General features: G+C 37.0%; 1 protein-coding gene across 4 annotated transcripts in view; it reads left to right on the top strand.

Moving 5' to 3' along the window:
- Positions 1–257: 257 nt before the first annotated feature.
- The window catches only part of NETO1 (neuropilin and tolloid like 1), a 66,079-nt gene continuing 44,304 nt past the window's right edge, over positions 258–22,032 (top strand). For 3 of the 4 annotated variants that reach the window (XM_030506469.1, XM_030506478.1, XM_030506483.1), the window contains exons 1-4: positions 258–1,314; positions 4,862–4,915; positions 6,506–6,643; positions 13,604–13,852. In XM_030506469.1, the coding sequence (XP_030362329.1) occupies positions 1,287–1,314; positions 4,862–4,915; positions 6,506–6,643; positions 13,604–13,852 (469 nt within the window). In that variant the 5' untranslated portion in view covers positions 258–1,286. The remainder of the gene's footprint in view (positions 1,315–4,861; positions 4,916–6,505; positions 6,644–13,603; positions 13,853–22,032) is intronic. The other variant, XM_030506460.1, reaches the window with a different exon arrangement.

Below are 22,032 nucleotides of genomic sequence, written 5' to 3'. Positions count from 1 at the left end.
CCCTCTGCAACCTCGCCAAAGGGATGGGTGTTTGAGGTGGGGTGCCGGGAAGCCGGAGAGGAAGATAAGCCTGAGAAAGGGAGGGGTGAGAGAAAGGAGAGATTTTGCTGCCGTGTCTGGGCTGATTGGAAGAGACAATCATTAGGATTAGCAGCTAAACTTTTATTGTTTCCTTTTTTGCGTGCGTGTGTGTGTGTGCGTGTGAGTGTGCGTGTCTGTGCGTGTGTGTGTAAATTGAGAAGTTGCCTCTCAAGAGGGAAAATCTTTTCAATTTCCTTTTGGCAGGTGCAGTTCAAGGAGGAACTCATGAGCGTTTTGTCTGATCCACGAACTGATTAGGGGAGGGGAAACGATCCCTCTCCTCTTACTCATCCTTTCGCAGTTTTGAAATCATTCTTTCCCCACCACCGCCACCCTCCCGCCCTTTCCCTCCTCTTCCCCTGCCCCTGAACTGAATGAACTGAAGAGTCTCCAGGGTTTTCTTCTGCTTCTCACCCTGGACTGGAGAAGTGTGGGGACATCTCGCTATCCTCATCCATCTCTATCTCGCTTCATCCATTCCCGAGAGGATTTCAGACGGTGCAATGTGTTTTCAGCCTCTTGCCACTGCTACCTCTTGATACTATGCTACGCGCAGGAAGAAGGTTTGCAAAAATGGATTTGTTAGATTTTAAAGGATTTCTTCTCTAATAAGGATCGCATTGCACACAAATATGACTAAATCCCCTATTTGATAAATCTTTCTTCCCCCCACCCCTCCTCTTTGGGTTCCCTCCCGCCCGCCCCCACCGCTTCAGAGAAGCAAGCACAGGAGCTGATGACGGACCCATTAATCCCTTCTTCAATGCATCAAAAGAAGCCGAAGGGCTGGAAGTCGCTGGGCTCGGAGTCCTGCAGGAAATGCTTCGATCTGCTTTTGGTTTTGTATGAAACTGGAGACTAGGGGCTCTGCTCGCCCCGCTGCTGCCGCCGCCGCCGCCCGCCGGCACCTGGATGCGCGGGCTGCCGCCGCAGCCGTGCCCGCCGCCGCGATGCAACGCTCATGGTGGTGCTGATGAGAGCTCGGGTGCGATGGGATTGAGCCGGCGGTAATTATTTGAAGGCGGTGAGAGAGAGCGAAGGAGAGGAAGAGCTGCTCCGCTCTGCTGTGTGTGGGCTTAGGGTTTTTTTATTTTTTTTATTATTTCTTCTTCTTTTCCTACTTCCATCCTCTCCCCGCCACTGGAAGTCCTCCCGTATCTAAATGGAATTAGTGGAGACCGAAGCCCCTTGTGTAAGGAACAGACATGACCCATGGGCGCAGCTTCTTTCACAGTGAGTATGCCACACTTCCCGTCCTCCCCCGGCCGAGCTCCGCCGCCGCCGCGCTCGGGCTCCTGCCCTGCGCTGCCTCCCCAACTAGCGTAACGGGACGCCCAGACCGCCGCGGCGTCGGGGTAGATTCCCCCCCGCACACGCAGCACCCCTTCCCCAACGCCCTGCGGTGCAGCAGGAGGGAGCCGGTGTCTGTCAGCGCTGCGGGACGGGTGGCACGCTCCCGCGGGATGGGGGTTCCACCGGGGCGCGACGCGCCTGATGGCTTTCAGCGTGACAGGGGAGCGAGGGGCAACGGCCCCTGCCGTCCGCGGGGGTGCGGTGCAGCCGTAGCCGGGGCCGGCTGCCATGGGGAGAGTGGGCGCGGGGCAGCGCCGAGTGCCGCGGCAGGGGCGGCCACAGCGGCCACGGATCCCGCATCCCGGATCCCGGCGGGCCGGATGCGGCCGCCCGGGGAGAAATCCTCCAGGAGCAGCGGGGAGACACCGAAATATAACAGTCATTCGTCGAAGACCCCCGGGGGCCCCACGCTACGTGGTTGGGACCCCCTTTCCCTCCTCAGTTTTGCAGAGTGTCAGCTCTGCTGAAGGGGGTTGGCTGGCCACGGTTCCTTCCAGCACCTCTCTGTGCCCACACCTGTACAACAGCAGCGCCATGGCCAGGTAGTGCTTGTCCAACAACTCTGCCCTACGCTAAGCTGTGTCTATGCCAAGTCGCAGCCTTCAAAAAGCTTCCTGGCCAAAAGGTAAATCTCTTAATGTGTAATGGAAAAACACATAGATCCAAAAAGATGCAAAGGTGCATAATCAGAGTGGCACTAGAAAGCATGATTATAATTAAACCCGTGATTAGGAGGGAAAGGGGGAGGAGGAAGACAAGAGAGAATGCAATAGGAAATTTAGTGGTAACTTCTTTAAAATAATTCCCTAACCCAAACAATCACAATATTGTTTCCCTACTGCCAAAGCTTCCCAAGTGACAGTTTTTAATGAGTGAAGATTGCATGGTTGGTCTCTTTGGGGTCTTTTTTTTTTTTTTTTTCCCTTCTCTGTGAGAAGCACTGTTCTTTTCCTGTGTCTTGAGAAAGAAAAAGACAAGAGGTCATAGAATAAAATTGCCTGCCTTGCCTTAAGTAAAAAATACTGCACTATCTGTTTCCCATAAGGCCAGGAATTTTAATTACTTTCTGGCGCTATACAGATTTTGGTGATGCTGGTTTTAATGCCACTGAATCAGAAGGCTTTCTCTCTTATCGAAGTATGGGAGAAGTATTTCATTTCATCTATCCAAATGTTAGGTATTATATGTCCAGAAAAAAACTAATTTCTTAGTCTCATCTAATAGATTTTGTTATCAAGATTATTTTGACTCCTTATTAATAATCAGTAGTGACATGATGATATGTAAGCATAGCTCCCTGTTTTGGAATAGCATCACTCTGTGTCTTGGAAGCATCTTTTCTAGTGGTTACAGCTGGAATTGAAAAGACCTGTGTTTTTTCTGTCATCTTGGTAATAATATATCTGTGAGTTGGACCAACTCTCTTCTATGATTTTTTTTTTTTTCCATATAGAAAAGGAGGTGAGAGCTAATAGATAAAGATGTTTGAAATGAACCTGTAAGAATCAGATGTGAATTGTTATTCATTGCCTAAGAAGAAATATTTCTCACATGGGTTTTGTTTGGCTGCTGTGCGTCCTATTCTAGCTCCCATAAATTTGTTGGCAGGAAGAACAGCATCAGCTGGATCCATATTTTAACACCAATCCACCTTATACCATTGAGAAATTAGGTTCTGACTAGTGAGGTTTACAGGCATAGATACAGTATGTTCACTGCATGAAACACAGCTAAAGTAAATGAGCAACTTCTCAAATGGGCGAATCCTGCATTGCCTTCATATTCTGACACAGCTGGTGAGCAGAGTCCCAGCCAGCACATATTTCCAGAATCCATCCCTGAGGAGAGTAAGGGCATGAATGGCTGGGCAGCATTCAGATCCGAGTAGAAGATGTAGTGTTCTTGCTGAATGTCCCCAATACAGAAGTTTTTGACTACCATCTCTGCCAACATCCGTCTCTGTTAGCTGAGGGATTCAAAAAGACACAGGGGCTGTGAGCCTGACCAAGAAATAGTGAATATGCTGCCAAGTCTTCATTTTCCCAGAACTAAAGCCTTTCCCTGCTTAATAAGATAGCCATCATCCATGCCTCAAACCCTGTCACACGGGATGGGTCAAAGGCATAGAAATAGAGATTCCAGTGCTATTGGAATACTGGAAATACAGAGACTGGCTTCCTTCAGGGTAATAATTGCATACAATTTGCAATGTAAAAGCTGAAATCATGAAACCACCATCTTTGAAAGGGTCATTCACATAGCTAGTTGCTAGCCCACGGTGACTTTTGGTGTGTCTGGGGGGTAAGAAGAGGAAAGCATGCCATTTGGTTACATTTGTTAAAGACCACAGGTCCATCAATTCCTCATCATAGTCAACAATACAAATGGCAGCTGATCGATCCAAAATGCTTGGAATAAACACACAACTTCATCTCCACTTTAATTTCAGTATGCCTGGCCTTAATGCCAAACTAGCTAGGGTCAAAACCCCAAGCACTCCAAGAACTAACGTATCTGTTCTTTTATACTTTTGCTATCCCACTTTCTCCACAAAAGCCAAAGAAGATATGGGTGATGACAAGAAAATGCTATAATCAGTGCATGATTTCTTCATCAGATAGCTAGCTAGTCACTTCGATTTTCCAAAGCAGTCTTGTTATGACTGGCCTAAGTGTTTGTCTCTTAGCCTTTTCTAGTTAAAATGTTTTATTTAGAAACTCCCAGAAACTAAGGAATTATGTCCAGGTTGAAGTCCATCTCAGAAAGGTCACATTTGTTCCCAAGAGGCATAGCTACCCTATCATGGTTAGAGATAAGTGATTTCTCTTTGCAAAATGGGCTGCGGCTTCCCTGCAGCAGAAAGCAACACCCTCTCGACACATCAAACAAACTAGATTAATGAGACTGTTAAGCACACACAATGATTTACTTCACTCAGGATTTGCAAATGCGTTGATAGATGTGAAGAACCCAACCCCTAACTTTTTTCATACTCCCAGCGCTTATTTTCAAATTTTATTATGCCATAGTGAGAGACGTTAGTGAGTCCAGTGGCACTGAAACTTAGCAGGCCTCTGTCTGTTAAAAGCAGGTACTTTTGTATTATTCCCAAGCTATGATTATATAAATAAATATTGATAAAGTGTTTTTCTCTAATACTAAAAAAAAAAAAGGGGGGGGGGAGAGAAACATCAGTGCCCAAAAGAGCTCCTCTTTATGTGGATACATTTACAAAGATAAATACCTACAAGGAAAGATCACAAAGAAACTTGTTTATACAAAATATGCAATTTTAAGATGCAAATAAAAATGAAACTTTTTTTACAACAATTCTCTTTAATTTGTATTCTTCTAAGATATATGTTTACAATTGTTTTGATTGCAGGCACTATCACACTGTGATATCTAATGCATATTTCTTTTTCAGTTGTAGCAAGTCTAATCATCTTACATTTGTCTGGAGCAACCAAAAAAGGAACAGGTATGTAAACTTCAGACATTTTTTTCAGACATTGTATTAGGTTCCAAGGTATTAATTTGAATTGTTAATTTAGCTCTTGAATTTTTTAGTAGCTCACTTACTGCCAGTGTCTGTCCTTCGTTCATTTGTTTTGAGTATTAGTGCCTGTACAAGTGGAAAAATCCAGTGGTACCTTTTTTTTAACAAGTTGGTGACCTGTTCTACAGCTAGACCTAACTAAATACTCAACCTGATTCTATCTAAAGACTGTAAAGTACCCCCACTTTCATACTGGGGAGGCCAGTTCGGACACTGAGCTATCTACACTTAAGATAGCTTGTTGAAGTAGGATTCAAAATCTGAAGCTAGGAATCATGGGTGCAATTATGCAGGGTGGGGATAGAAAGATGTTCTTAAAGCCAAGGATGCTAAGCGTGGTGAGAGCCAAGCAGGGAAAGCTGCTAAGAACAGCGTGTGTATGAACTTGTGTCTGAATGGTAGGTCCTTGCAGGCCTGAACTCATTTCAGGAAATTAAGATCTGTGTCATACTCAGCTTGAATAGAGACCAGGAAGAAAGAGGAATGCTTGCAGAGCATAAGGCAGATCTCAGGTGATTAAAATCATCCTTGGGAGGTGCCTGTCAAGTGGGAGCCTGAAACAACGCATCTCTGCGCATCAGAGGCCTAAGTTAAATGGGACACTCCTTGAATATAGATACTTCATTCACAGCAAAACACAGGAGTCCTCTTCGGACACCTGTACAAGGTCTAGAACCTACAATCCTTCCTTTTAATAACAGCGTAGGTATTCTCCCCCCTGAAGAAACCATCTTATTTTAGCCTACTTTTTAAAACATGATGCCCGGAAAGTGATGTTTCATCTTCTTCAGCCTGAACAGACCCAAACCTTTGTCTCCAGGCTCTCTGCCAACGTGCAGAAAGGAGTGCAAGAGTTTCAGGGCTAGGCAGGAATCAAACAAGAAGGTCTGACTCTGCTTTCTGATGATTCATCTAGGAGGAGGAAAGTTGGGGCTGTGATTCCTGGCCTCAGAGCTATTTATTAATTTGACAGCAAATAGCAAGAAAAAAATAATCTGTCAACTAGAATCCAGGAATTCTCCCATCTATCTCTGTCTGGTGAATATAGAGTCAAGATGCTACAAATTTAAAAGAATTTATATATTCTATCATAATTCTCTCAATTTTCTTGATTTTGTGACTCTGATGTATTCCTACATTAAGGCATGTAGCTTGCTGATAGAGCATGTGGTTGATCCTTTTGAGATGTATGAGTGGGAAACTCACGTCTCCCGTTTCTTGAGCATGTGCTTTCCCTACAAGATTATAATTTAAAAAGCTATCTAAATATGTCTTTGCCTAGACATTAAAACCTGTTGTCTGCTTTGAAAAAGATGTTTTGAGTAAGAATAATGTGTTCGTACCCCTAAAGTACAGCCTAATTTTGCCCCATGAATGATCATAATCTCAAGAGAAAAAAGGTGAGGCCACTGACAGGAGGAACTGTTTTATTGTCTAAGAGATTTCTAAGTGTCATAGGGACATAGTAATTTGTGAGCTAATTGTATGATGCTTAATGTGATCATTTCACAGACAAGCAAACTACGTCCGAAGGACAGAAACCAGTGCAGTGTGGAACGTGGACAAAATATGCAGAAGGAGGCATCTTCACTTCTCCCAATTACCCCAACAAGTATCCTCCTGACAGGGAGTGCGTCTACATTATAGAAGGTGACCAGCTAAAGAATGTTTATATTTGACCACCACTGTATAAAAACCCCAAGTGTTTTATTTTATTATATGTGAAGAGAAGGTAAAGCCTATGTGACCATGATAAATCTTTTTAAGAGATGAGATTTAAAGAAGCTCTCTCTCTGCACTTTTTCATTTTTGTTTTGATTTGGTTTTTAATTTTAAAATTTTGTAGCGCATACCAAAAAATACTGGAAAATACTTGATTTTTTTTTTTTTTACTGAAATAATTCATATATTAGTTCAGGTGGTAAGTATGCATGATTCACTTAGTAATAAACACTATATAATTTATTCCATGATATTCAGAGAACAAATAGAACTTAAAATGCTGTAACATGACAGAAGAAAAATATTTTAAAATGAGTAAAATGTGAACACAGGAAACAAAAACGCTTTTGAATTTCATATAAATTTTTTACATTTGTCATAAGTTAATCAGGGATGAGACCCGCAGGTAGGCAAAGTGCAGTAAGGGAAGTCATACACAAAATATCCATATAGTGAGTATAAAAATTATTTTCCATCCGATTATTCATAAGAAATAAAAATAAATGGATTAAAAAAAAAAAACAACCAAAAAACCCAAACCAAACCAAAACCAGAAAAAATAAACATTAACACTAAACAGCTGTAAAACACAGCTTTTAAAGAGCAGACAGTTGCAGGCGTGGAGGTGTTATAAAGAGAAGTTAGAGGTGTATTACAAGCAAGTTAATGCGGTTTCTTTTCATCAGTCTTAGCACAATGGATGTTGAAGGGATTATTGTAAAAATGAATCAGTGGAAAGTAATAGAGATTAGATACTGTCAGAGCTTAGTAGCAGAAAAGATGAATCAGGTACAGAATGTTAAGTCACCAGCACCAAGAAGCTTCATTCATGAGTTGTGAATACATGCAGAATACAACACTGCTTCTTGTTCTATCCATGCTTGGTTGCACAGAATTATCAACTACAAATGATGGACCCAGTAATTATAGAAATATTTATTTCACTAAAGATGCAGGTAGTACCAAAAGAGATTTCCAAAGGTGTATAGCTAATTCAAATTGAATTAGCTGGTTCTAGACTAGACCCTTTTAGAAACCAGTTTGTCTTTCCAAGTCTAGTACTGAGTTATTAAAATATATTTCATAAAAAACTTCAGGAGACTCATGGATAGTAAATGTTTTGTTTAGGAAAAAAAATCACAGCCAAATGACCAAGGGCTCTGAATCCCACTCTAAAGTTAGGTATCCTGACTGAAGCCAGAAGTAAAGAGGTGATTATAAATCATGGACTCAGACAAACCCTTTAAAGAAAATTTATGGCTGTCCACTCTTCCCATTTGAGTCTGAAATTTAAGCAGATGTATGGTAAACATTTAAGTTATTTCATAGTTTAGTAATTGAGCTACAATAAAAATAAAATTTAAAAAAACCCCATAAATGTATAGGTTCAGTACACACTACTTAGTGCTGTATCTTTTGTTCAACTTATGTTGATCCAGGTCTCTTTTACATATATCGATAAAATTATCTTTCTAACATTCCTGTGAGGCTAGGAAGAAGCAAGCCTATTTTACCTTCAAGGATTTGAAACACAGAGATGTGTTTTATCATTAAAAAGAAAAGGTGTGGGGAAAAAAAAAAAAGACTTCTTTTAAACACTAGTCCAGTATTTCAGGCCAAAAGGTGTTCCTCCTCTTAGCAAGAAAGTGCCAGAAAGCCCTTTATTGTAAAGAATTTATTACAGTAATTAAGTACTCATGAAAATATGGTTAATAAGATGAAAGGTGGCAAAATACACTATTGAAATAACCTAATTTAGAAGAGCTTAAATTGGAAATGTCCAAGAACAATATAGGAAGGAAAGATTTAATCAATCAGCTTCTATGGTGAAGATGAAATTCCATGTTGATGAGTTTGGAGCAATGTATAGTAAAAAGAGTAATCCAAATTTAACAGACATCTTGTTATACTTTATGGGCAAAATCAATCTGGCAAAATCCAGTTGCACATAATTTCTCATGACGCTGATATTTTCTGCTTCCTGTCCAGTCATAACAGTTTGGATTGCAACTGGGTATTTTAAAACCCATGATGATAGCAGCTCTATTAGTATATAATCTGATGAAAACCATGCATAATGCTCAACATATTCAACTCTCATCTCTCTGTATCTATTTCTGTCTTCTAAAAAGATCAGGAATAGTCATGTCTGAAAAGCAATACAAAAATAAACAGAGATGTAGTAAGATGTCTGAGAAATGATACTTTAAAATGCGGCAGTTTTAAAAAAAGGCAAAAGGAGAAATATTGAAAGACAAGAAACACTATTTGTTAATTTCTGTCAAGAAGTTGTCCATATTTATTCTTTTTGCAACATATACAAACAACAGAAAATTATAAAGAAGGCTAGCAAATGAAAATTTTTTCCCATATCTTTTATATTCTATGGAACTCATTGGCATAAAATATTGAAGTCAAAGGACTGCAAAAAAAACCCAAAAGATGAATTATTTTACTAATAGCAATATCTTTGAGGTCAGATAACAATCTACGGTGTGGATAATCCTTGCTAATCCAGGACCTAAATATGAATTTTAGTGTAAGACAGAAACATCTCCATATGCATCTTATTCCTGTATTTGTTACTGAGATTCAGTATACTTCAAATAGCTTCTAGCTGCTGTTGAATACCAAAAAACAAACGAGGAGGACTGTCAATATGATCTGTAATAACATTCCTGCACTGCTATCTCTCCTTTGTACGTCTTAGACTTCAGCATTCCAGGACTGTGTATACCATACTGACATTTATATGACATGAGTTTTAATACATATGTGAATCACCAGATTCCTTCCTGCCTGCTTGTTTTTGTTCTTTCATTTTTTGCAATCAAACACAATCTGGGGCAAATGCTTATGGCTTCTTTCAAGCACAATTCCTACTGACTTTAGTGAACCTGATTGGAGACTCTTACATGTAGTGTATTGTAATAGTATAGAATTTCATCTCATAATACAATTTTTTCCCCCATATTGTAGCTCATCTTAAATGTATGCAAGCCTTTCATAACCTCAAAATTACTTTGGTGATGTAAAGGAGCAGGCAAAAATTGCAATGATCATAGACTGTGAGTTTATAAAAGAGAAGAGGGTTTCTGACTGTAGAGGCTTCTAACCTGGCAGTCATAGGCATAAGCAGACCAAACTCAAACAGGTAGAAGTTTCTTTTTCTTTTTCTTTTCCTTTTCCTTTTTTTTTCTTTATCTTTTTCTTTTTCTTTTTCTTTTCCTTTTCCTTTTCCTTTTCCTTTTCCTTTTCCTTTTCATTTTTCTCTTTCTTTTCCCGTTTTTTTTTTTTTCTTTCTTTTTTGTCTTTTATTCTATTTTAGTAGTAATGATAATTAACTGCTGGAACAACTAGGAATTTTAAAGTCCAGATTGGATGCCTTTCTAAACAAATCCTTTAGGTCATCCAGAAGTCAAAGACTCAGTACAAAAATTATTATGCTGTAAAGGAGCTTCTGGTGAGTCCCACCTGCCTTTCTGCCTTTCAAAATTCATTGAGAATTTTTTCTTTTTTTTTTTTCCCTGTCTCATTTTGGCATATAGAAAATAGGAAATAGCTGAGTGTACGCATTAAGTTCCCTGTTGGGCCCAGTTTCACTCTTATTTCATTCATACATTCATGACTCCAACCTGGCAAAATTCACAACTGCCTGAAATGACCGCACCAGTGGCAGCATTAACCTTTGCCAGACTGCAGAAAATTTGGCATGTGTGCTCCAAAGGGAAAGGAGCAAAGGCTTTTGTTTGTGTTCAAAATATCTGGGGAGTGGGATATTCATACTTTACGCAATGTATCTTCAGAATTGGTTTGGAAAGCCTGCTGGTGAAATACTTGTAAGATTTTATCCATTCTTTAGCTTTTAATAATTAAATGCTGATTTTAAAAATATAGGTATGGACTAGAATTGCTTTATGGAGATGTGAATTATCCACTCTATATATTTGTGGACATTTAGAGAGAGCTCTCTGGAAGGTCTTCCATGTTTTCTCTGAAGATCATTAAACTCTTTAATCCTAGATCTTTCACAGGTGTTGGAAAGTGGTCATGTATCACTGTATGAAGAATCTCTGCTTGAAGTAATTTTGAATTTCACACATTTTTGTGTTCAAAAAGTTTTCATTGAAACAAGAATCCTCTTTTAAAAGGCGGATGTAAGTGTCTTTCTTATCAATAACAACTGGTCAACCAGAAAGACCAAAGATTATTGAAAACTGTTAGTACTGTAGCAGTTCAAATAGATGGGATAGGTGTAGAGTTCAATTTCTCATTTCCATGCAGTAGACTGAAAAAGATTTTTTGCTCAACTTCAGCTGTCAGTTACACAGACTGAGAGGCTGATCAGAGTTAAAATCCTAATTGTGTGTTTTTGCTGCACTGTTCTTCTACCACAAGTTGGAACCCAATGTCTTTTTCTTCGAGTGTAAAATCTCAAGACGACACTTGTGTAAGATAATTAGATGAAAAATATGATAAGACATGCAAGCATTAAGTAGTCTTTCCATGGTATTAAACATTTTTGAAGAAAGATAATTAAAAGTTAAATATGGAAGGTTTTTAAGATTTGAAGTAAAATCATTTTATGAGCCAGCTTCAATATATTTCGTTTGGACTTGACAACAACTTTTCCTGAACATTGTAGCCACAGAAAAAGTTCTGAAGATGTGAGTGGGCTTTACCTGTGAATAAGGATGCCGGAAATGACCACTCCATCCCTCCTTTTCTGATTAGATGACCATATTCCAATCCAGTCTGGAATAATTGCATATTCTGGGCTTTTTGTTTGGTGGTTTTGTTTTGTTTTTCTGTATACATTCAGTATTATTAGTCATTATTCTGGACTTATTCTCACTGTGTTTCTGTAAGTTTTACCATGACCACTTTTGCACACACTTTAATGCAAAAGGTGTGGCAGAAGATGTACATTTATACAGTACCTGATCACTTTAGCCTGTGTTTGGCAAAGAAACCCTTTCTAAAGCCAGAGTACAAGTGATGATACCCTTTGCTAAAGAAATTTATTTTTTGCTAAGAGCAAATTCAAGTTGGGAGTTTGAATTGTGTGTTTTCATTCCTTATGGTTGTTTCTAGGAAGATTTGAATAATTTTGTTTCTTAGGCAGTTTATTGCAAAAAAAACCCCAACCCTTTAACCTTTAATGCTATATATTGTACAAGATGAAGCACAGAGATGCATTTAGAAACACATGATGATAAGGTGCATGGATGCGTGTATAACACCCCTTCTTCCCTTTGACCAGTCTTTTGTCATCACCACAGTCGTTAGTTACAGAAACACAAAGTGTTAGAAGACAGGACCTCATCCTGTTTGGACTGCCTTGTAGAGCATGCTGGGACACAGGCAGTACTAATACCCAAAACAGGTCAGGAAATGTTCATTGGCCTTAAGGCTGATTGATAGATGCAATCACACATGTACAGATTAACTCCTATCACCTTCCCAGTCAAGAGTACGGATACAAACTACTTGCAGTAAATGGTCCTTGACTGATGCGAACCACCACGTCATGCCTAAGAAAGGGTTTAGGCTATTCTGATTGGCATGGCCCAAATGATGCCAGGAGATGATTTTAACCTTTAAGGAGTGTGAATGGTCAGTAGTCCAGCCCCCACATTCGTTCCTCAGCCTTATTTTATTTAGAGGTGGAGAAACAGTGCTAATGAGTAATCAGTGCTCCATTCTGAAAGTGGAGGAGCCTTTACACGTGGAAGCTTTGGGGGAATGTAAAAACTCTTTCTTGAGTGCTTCCTGAGCTAACATGATTCTTCCTGATCCTCTAGCAAGAACTGAGGTTCACTAGGAAAAGCCTCATCTTGATTTTGTTGAAAAATAAAAGCAGAGAAAAGAAAGCTAGACTAATATTCTGATTGTAAAACTAGTTTTTTATGTAAGATTCAGAAAGCTACATGGAGGTTGTTGAAACTGTGCATATTTTTTTTTCTCTTTCACCAAATCAATAGCTCTTATGCATAACTCTCCAGGTCTGATTCTCTTTTACCCACAAAACCTCATTTTATATTATACTGAGGCCGTAATTGGCTTTAGGACTCCTTTTCAACATCAAAAGTCATATTAAATTACTGAGCTGTAGCTCAGAGGGGGCCTCATGCCCATTGTTATCGCATGTTACATGAGTCTTAGATTCAGAGAAGGCCCATTAAGAGTTTAACAGCTGGCCAGCACTTAAAAGCCTCCTGTTGGTATGAAACAGAGTAGTGAAGGCCTAACTCAGGAAGTTTATAAAGGACAAATATGTTATGTTAAGGGGGTAAGACATTTCTGAAGCAGGTATCTCTTTGTTTCTGTGGAAAGCAGAGCAGCCATATACCGTGGTGTGATACTGTCTGATACTAACATCAGTAGCAGAATTCATCTTCATATTTACTTCACAACATTAAAAATTACAGTAAAGCTTTAGGTAGGTTAATAGCATAATATTTGAATAGTTAGTATTTACGATTTTCTTACTATAGAACAGTTCTGATAATACTTTTCTTCATCTTTGCAAGTGTTTTAGGTAAAAAAAGTATTCCAATTAACCTTCCCCACACCCCTAAATATAAGAAAACACTGTTTTTCCAGATACATAAGTTTCTTAGAAGCCAATAGTTTCCAAACTGTATCTTGTATCTTAGTTTTTCCAAGAACTGCTGTCATGAGCATTTTTTAAAAGGAAGACAATACAGAACTAAACTGATGGTGTAAATATCTATAAAAATATAGAGGTACAAATTTTCAAACAAGTTTTTAAGCAAAATATTAAAATGCATACAAAACTGATGTATTTGATTTTCTTTAATTCTGTTTTAGGTTTGAAAATTCTTGGTTTAGAAAATAAAAAAATAATTTTCTTTTCGTGTCTAGCTGCCCCAAGACAATGCATCGAACTACACTTTGATGAAAAATATTCCATAGAGCCTTCTTGGGAGTGCAAATTTGACCATATTGAAGTAAGAGATGGACCTTTTGGCTTTTCCCCAATCATTGGACGTTTCTGTGGACAGCAAAACCCACCTATGATAAAATCCAGTGGCAGATTCCTATGGATTAAATTTTTTGCTGATGGTGAGCTGGAATCTATCGGGTTTTCTGCTCGGTATAATTTTACACCTGGTGAGTACAAATCATCCTAGGTTCTGATAGAAAAAGCTTAGCATAGTAACTTTGCTAATGCATAATTGTGCTGTTGAATGATATCTTTAACTGGGACATTGTTTGTTATCAAGGAAGGTATTAACAGGTAGGAAAAGGATAGAAGGTATATATATCTTTTTCTTATTCAAGTAAAGCTTATCCAAAGAAGACATTTTCAATACAGTTTTATCCAAGATGCATATATTCAGCTTCTGGAGTGTTTAAAAGAATTGTTTTCAATTGATTTCTATTATAGAAAATCATTCAAAATGTTTCATGGGAAGATATATATTTTATGCTTGATTGTTACAATGTGCAGCTATTCTTTTAAAATAATTATTGATAAAGTATTCTAATAAAAATTGTGATTATCTTAGAAAATTCCATCACTCTCTTTCCACTTCACCAATCATTTACCCACCTGAAGAGTGAAATAGTTCTCCCTTCTCAATAAAGCAACCTATTACAAGTATTGCCAGAGGAAGTGTGAGGTTCAAATAGTAAAATGTATTGAGTATTTTTCTAAGAAGATGTAAATCTTAATTGTAATTGTACAATTATTACTTGTTACTTTAAAAATTGAATTAAAGTAAAACAAAATTCATAATCATATTTTCCATTAATTTCCCTCCTCCCCCCACTTATTAACAAAAGATTGCTGATTTTAAAATTCTTTCTTGGCTGGAGCCACACTATACTGCACTGCTGGATTTGATGTATTTCTGTACCTTCTTATGTATTGAGTGATGAGTCATACCTTAATATAGCTTTCTCTAAAGCACTGTAATTATTATGTAATTTTGTCTGTTATGTCACTATTGTTTCAGCTAAATTATTGTATTAGGTGGAACAATATTCTTTAGCATATCTGTTAAAATTAACAGGCCCAAATTCTGTTTGCTTAATTATTCCGGTACCATCATAGAAGATAGCAGGACTACTTGAATTTTCCTCTTTGTAGTTTTCTTTCCCTAATGCAAGGAAAATAGTTCTAAAATAGTTCTACCCAGCATAGTTCAATTTTCTTTTAAGTCAAAGATACCGTCTTCCATAAATATATTTAGAAAGTTCAAATAGCAACAGAACAAAGAATTTCTGTAGCAAATAACCTGATAGTCAGATATATGTATCTATTGTAAATGAAAAGACCATGGATGAAATATTACTATATCCACATGTATTTGTTTCTGAAAAGTGACTTAAATTTGTATATCTTTCATTTACCATGGCTCTGTAGGCGTTTGCAATTTTCCTCCCCACACCTGCCAAAAGTTCTTCGCTTTGAATTTCATGTCCTTCTTGTTTCAAAGGGTTATGTATTAAGGTTGAAAAGATGTTCATAGCGCAATCTGCAGCTTATTCTGCCTGAAAACTCTCAAGTGAAAAACAATTTCATGGACCATGTTTTATCCTTATTCCTTTTCTACTATGAAAGTTGAATTTCTACACAGAGATCAATGCTGGTAAATTGTGATAGCAGCATGAATTATTCCAGACTTCAGATGAATACCAATGTCTTCTTTTTTCTTTTTTTTTTTTTCCTTTTTTTGCTTTTTTTAATCTCCATAGATTTCAGTAGGAAGCTCTGCAAATGATAGAGGGTTTCTAGGAATATTGGCCAAGTGAGAATGTGATTAATCTGACAAGTGCAAAACAGCACTGCTGCCTCCTTGATCATCAGTCATGAGAAGCAGTTCTCATTCTGCATGATTACTTGACCAGTCCTTTACTAAGTAGGCATGAATAAGGCTTGACATTTTGAGATCTGTTGTCCAAATGTGTGTACTGGGAGGGGGCATTATCATCTCATAAAAAAGACCTATGTCTTTCAAGAGTGTATAAAAGAGTAGCACAGAGAGGAATTGCTTCCAGAAATTATCACCTTAACAGTTTAGATCTTGGGTAGTGACAATTTATGAAATTTAATTTTGAACAAAGGAGAGATCAGAAGAAAATTTTCAGCTAACCTCTCCTTAAGGAACATTAAAAAAATTATCTAGAGCAAAGACGCACTTGGAAATTGCTGGTGTCTAAAGCAGCTGAACACTATGGGGAGATACAGTTTGTTGTACCAATCTCACTGAGAGCAAGCAGCACACTGCCTATTTGCAGCCTGCATAGAAGACTTTCTTCATCCCAGTGACAAGTGCAATAGAGCTATTTCTTTAGTACCAGCAGTCTTTGATGTTCCTCATCTGTGTGGTCCCCACCCACCCCTGACACATTCCTCAGCTACTACTCTTGCTGAGTATTCAATATCTTGGTGGAGTTTCTGGTTTGTTGATAAAGACAAGAAATGTGATGTCAAATATGAGGATGTGTGGCAAGACTTAAAATAATTAATTAAATTTGACTTAGTTGAAGCTGCAACCATTTATTATTATTTGAATAGTACCTGGAGAAGCAGGAAAAGAAATTATTTACTAGGTCTCCAGGGTGTACAAAACCAGCTAACTGGATGAAGTTGAAAAAAAAGTTCAATTAAGATATTAGGAAAAATGTTCCAATGAAGATCTATTAATCTGTGCAAATGGAAAGAGCCTTGTCACCTGAGCCATTTTAAAACTAGTTTGGACTAAGTCTGGAAGAAAAAAAAAAGAAATTATACTGAGCAATCCTAAGGAATAGGCTAATATTTTGCAATTACTAACCCTTTTCTGCTTAATAATTTCTTTGACTCCTTGATATTGAAATGATTGGAACTCCATCCACCAATGCAAAAGTCCACTCAGCAAGTCACATGATAATTCTTTCTTGCTTTTGGTTTGTCTTTCTTTGAGCCATTGAAAGGTCTACACCTGAAATTTCATTGCACATCTCTGGGTCCTTAGATTCAATTTATCTGTCACTCTTATTTTTCCTGAAAAGTCATGTCTCAAGAGCATTTTCCAAAATGGTGTTAAATCACTGTTCTATTTAGAAAAATTCACGTATTACTTCAAGGGGACTTACTCTTGACAACCATTCTTTAAAATGAGTAATTTTTTAGTGTAGAGAAAAATTCAGACAGAGATATTTATTTGAGCTTTCTTACTCAGCTAGAATAATCAGATTTCAGTTTATCCTGGTCTCTGATTTTGCAGGACAGTAGCTTAAGATAGCACATCATTACTTTCAGTTCCTTCACTTAATAGAAGCCATCTGGGTTTTTATTTAGCCTCATTAATATAAAGGTCAATCAGTAATGTTTTCCGTTTGACTGCCTGGTAATGGAAAAAGAAAAAATGCTTTATACTCTTCTGTCCCGAAAAGTAGAGTGTAAAACACTGTCTAATCAGAATAACAGGACTTCTACATCCCCATTGAAGTGGTACAAGTGGCTGTAGAACGTCAGAGTAATAGAATAATAATATCACCTATCTTGAAGTAAAAAAACCAAAACAACAAAAAAGAAAACAAAAAACAAAAACCCCAAATAACCCAAATTCTTCTTAATTGGGAATTTCCATGTTTTAGGACTCATAAAATATTTAGTGTGACTTTATTAAATTCAATCACAGTTCTAAAAAACGTAGATAAGATATTGTGGAAATATTTTGCCATCTAATGTCCATGTCCTGTCTTCTGTGTAAGGAAGGGGTATTTCCCAGGCATCTGGGACAGCTGAATACTTGTGGGACATTGCTCACTTGCTTTTATTTATTTATTTGTTTATTTTCATATTCTCTTCTGACCTTGATCTGATTGCTTCTAAATTAACATCAGCAGTGGTAACAACTTCTAACCAACTTTTAATCCAGTTATGTTTTTGGAGAAACAGTAAACAATATGAGAGTCATGTGACTTTAAGTGAGTCAATCTTTTTCCTTTGGAATAAGAGTTGGTTATTATGAGAAATTACTCATTATAACTCTTCATTTAAACTTTTGAACCAGAACCTTCTGATGTAAAAAAAAAAAAAAAAAAGGTGTGAATGTGTTTTTTTAATTGAGATTTATAGCACTTTCAATTGTTATAAGCAGCTTCCTTGAGTTAGGAACTTCTAGTTCATACTAGCACTCAACAGTCAGGCACTTCATTCCTATTTGCAATGTATTAGGGCATCTAATCTTGTGAATGAGAAGGAATTTCACTGTAGCATCTAGCATGATGCATTTGCATGTTATATTAAAAATCATGATCAGCTACAGAAATACTGTATTTTCAAGGGAATTTGATTTGTGTTGTGCTGCTCTGTAGATTCTATTAACTTACAGGAACTGTAGGATTAGGCCTGGAGTATTTCAGTACCATAAATGTGAAAATGTAGTGGAATAGTATGTTATTTTAAATTTCAAGTGAAAAATAATTCTTCATGTGGAGCAAATGAGTACCTAAACGATCTCATGGGATTCTCAGGTCCCATATTACCTCTTGTCATCAGAGACTTCTATTTTTCTTTCTAAAATACTCAAAAGACAACTATAGAACTTCCTGGTTCGGAAATACCTGCGTGCTGCGTCTGTCAGAAAGAAGCTGAACACTGAAGTTCCTACCCTGTTGAGCTTTGATTAAAAATAAGAGCAATAAAAATATAAAATATAGTTTTAAATATTCTTATGGGAAAAAGAAAAAAAAAGTAAAATCTTCATTAACTAGGGACATTAGAACTGCATTTGTATTGACTGTGTAGGAATATCAGAGTGAAGGCCTTTCCAAGTCATCTAGTGTTGTCTTTGACACTGGGACTGCAAGCAGCAAGTTTCCAACTCATGTCAAATGTTTAAATTCATATCCCTCTATTAACAGATCTTAAAAGACTTTCAGAGTTCATTTTATTTGGGTATTTTCGGTTTCAACTACTGTTATGGAAGACCTATTCCAGGATCCAAATTATTGGGAATGTTCTTCTGATTTCTTACCTAAAATTATTCATAGCCAGCTTATGTCTTTGACTTATACCAATGTTAGTTGTTAGCTTTGAAACCTCTTTTCTCACCAGGACTATATGCCACTGTGTCATGAGCTTAGGGGTGACAGTCATCTTTTTTAAGATATCAGTTTCCTTGCCTACACAAGCCAAATCTTTGTATAGTCTTTTTCTACCATAGGCTTTTTGCTCAGTACCACCCCTTATCTCACCAAGAATCTCATCCTGTATCTGTTCCACAAGTTGAACACAGACTTCTAGAGGAGGTTTACTAGGATACTGTACCGAAGTACAGTTTCAAATAATTCTTTTCTATCTCCACAGGAAATATCTTTCTTGCTATATGGGTGATCTCACTAATAAAGATGACTATGTTGTTGCATTGCTAAATATTACTTACAGAGAAATCACATTTCTCTGACAAAAAGTCTGTCTTTTCAGAAGCATCTGGAAGGAACCTTTAACAAGCTTAGATGTGCATTCAAAAATAATATTAGGAAACCAACATTTTTAGATTAAGCTGCATTTTTACACCACCATTGCCATAATTCTCAAAATAGTTTATATTTTTACTTGTTACAGAACAATTAAAACTTAATCTTAGAGGCAGGAGAGGATTTTCCTTAAATGTATCCTTTTCTTATGCTCTTTCCCCTAAGAATACATTTGGCTTTATGCAAATACTATACTTAGCTTAACCTTGTGTCTAATATAGAGTTTATCCTTTGTTTTAAACTCTTGCAAAATGTGGAAATAACCAGTGTCTCTGGGAATTTGTTTTCCCTATTAATTCTTGATTTTCTGTAACATTTGTGAAGCACCTCGAAATGGCAGAGCAGGGAAGATATAGTATGGAAATGGTACTGAACAGTAAACCTGGGTAGTCATCTTCCACAAGTGCTTGGAAACAACCTGTTTACAATGAGAATTTTCACTACTAACATGCATATTCAGAGTAGCACCTCCAAAACCTGTTTTTCAGTATCTTAGTTGGTAGTGCTCATTCAAACATTTTAACACCTGTTTCTTCAGGGAAAAAAAATGAGAAACTTCATGCCTCATATGTAATGAGTTTTTGAACGCTCTTCAAAGTTGTTCCAGATCTTCTGACTTCCTTATGTGACATATTTTCTCATAGCTGTTACTGGGATGCGCTTCTGACTGATTGTGTTCAGGCCTCATCCTGGAAACGTTGTCTGTAACAGCTTATCTTTGTGACTTTGGAGATGTGGATGTCTGCAGAGATTTTGCTGACACTGAAGCAATTCTTTTTCTTTACTTATATTAAGCCATTGAATTTTTATCTTTATGTATTGTATCTATAGGTTTCTAAGGTGTTACAGGTATAGCAAATAACACTTGACAATCACCTAAGTACTTTTGTCTAATCAGTATGTCTGTGGCCCTTCTGTTAGGCAGAGAAACTATTTTTTATTTTAGCCACAGAGTTGCAAGTGGTCTGATTCTTCAGCTGTCTGAAGAACTACATTTTTGTGTTAGATACAAATCCATGTTTCCATCATTTATTTTCACTCACCTATATTTTTTATTTTGATATTTGGATAGACTTAAGTACCTGTGATTGCTGATTTTTTGTTTGGATTTTTTTGGTGGTTGTTGTTGTTGTTATTGTCTGTTCATATTTTTCAATTCTAACAGCAATAATAAGAATCCTTATCGGCATATTTAGCTTTCCTTAAAAGATTTTTTACTAGTACTTCTAGCTAATTCTCCTTAAAGAAATGCAGACAACCACTTGTTAGAAAGGTCGCAGTCCTCTGCAACGAATAGAAGGAGTTCTTGCCCAATAATTAGTAGCTCTGGTTGTGCACACTTTAGTCCTTGGAAAAGTCAGTCATGTTTCTATTTCTAAAACTGAATAGTTTTGCGTTATGCAATGGTTAGTAAATTAAAATATGTTTTCTCTCAGCCTTTGTTGTATATACTCAACTGTTTAGTATTGGTTCATTTTTGAGGATAGTATTCATAGTTTTTGTAAATGTCAACCCAGAGAGTTTCTTTTGTTTACCAGTACTGTAGTGAATGTTATTGAATATTGTTTTGCATATTTGCAGTTCTAGTAGGTATATGTTAACATATCTTTTGTGCTATTGATGGATATGACCTATGTTGATTTGTTTACTGTCTGTTGAGAAATGCAGATTATGTAATTCTTTCACCAGATATCACATTTGAGCTTCTTTGCTGCTCAAGTCCAAAAGTAAGATTGTACTTCCTTCAACTTTGATAGAAATTTTGCCCTAACTATTTTGTAAAAAAACTTTTAGCTGGCCCATTAGAGTATCTACGCCTTTGAACTGTTTTTCTTTGGGAAAGCCAAAGTTAGTAAACTATTTTTGTTCAATTTATGTTCCATGTCTAGATATTTTCAAGTTACACTTTTTCACTTTTTTTTTTTTTTTTTTTTTTTTTTTGGCAAGTCCAAACATTAGGTATTTTTTTTTTTTTCTCTTCAAAACCTGTTCATTTCACCAAGGCCTTCAGGCCAAATAAGAACAACAGCTACTATAATTTAACACCGTAATCCATCAAAAATCTCTGAAATTACTTCCTGATATGCCCAAGGATAATTCCAAACAACAGTTGCTTAAGCTTACTATACTCAAATGCTGCACTGACGAGCCACTAAATCTAGTCCCAATTTAGCAAAGAATTTCAGGAAACCTATATTTAAACATGTGCCAAAATCTAGGCAATCTCTAGGCATGGGTACTTGCATAAAGGTAAGTACATTTAAATACTGTCTTCTACATTTTTATCTATTGAACTAAGTCAAAATGAAATATTTGTTTATTTTGAATGGCTGAATTACTGTTTCTTAAAATCTTCTAATGAGTTAAAAACTAGCTTTCTATCTTTATATGTTATGTAGTACATATATATATCAATTCAGTGTCTGTAGTTTTGATCAATATCACACCAATATAGGCTTAAGTAGGCTCACTAACTCCCAATTTTCACTTATTTTCGTATTCTGTCACATAGTACACAGTAAGCTGTGTTTTTGCTGAAGTTAGAACATCATGAATAGTAATTTGTCTGTCTTCCTGCTATTCTTCCTCTAGATAGCCTTGTCCCTAAAAAATCATGTTAGAATTTTCTGAAAGAAAATTTTTTTCTCTATGTAAAAATGTTTAATTTTCTTCAACCATGCTCAGAATAGAATTCAGTCAGATAAGTTTTTTTGGTTCAACTCAGTATGTCAATCAGGTTTACAAACTGTAAACTGAAGTGATACTAGTTCTGTAAACTTCTACATTGAATACTGGTTCCACTCCTTAGATTTTAA

Source organism: Strigops habroptila, chromosome 1 (genome assembly GCF_004027225.2).
Source record: "Strigops habroptila isolate Jane chromosome 1, bStrHab1.2.pri, whole genome shotgun sequence".
In the NCBI taxonomy this organism is placed as follows: Eukaryota; Metazoa; Chordata; class Aves; order Psittaciformes; family Psittacidae; genus Strigops; species Strigops habroptila.
The sequence above is the reverse complement of the archived record's forward strand: the minus strand, read 5'-3'. Positions and strand labels throughout refer to the sequence as shown.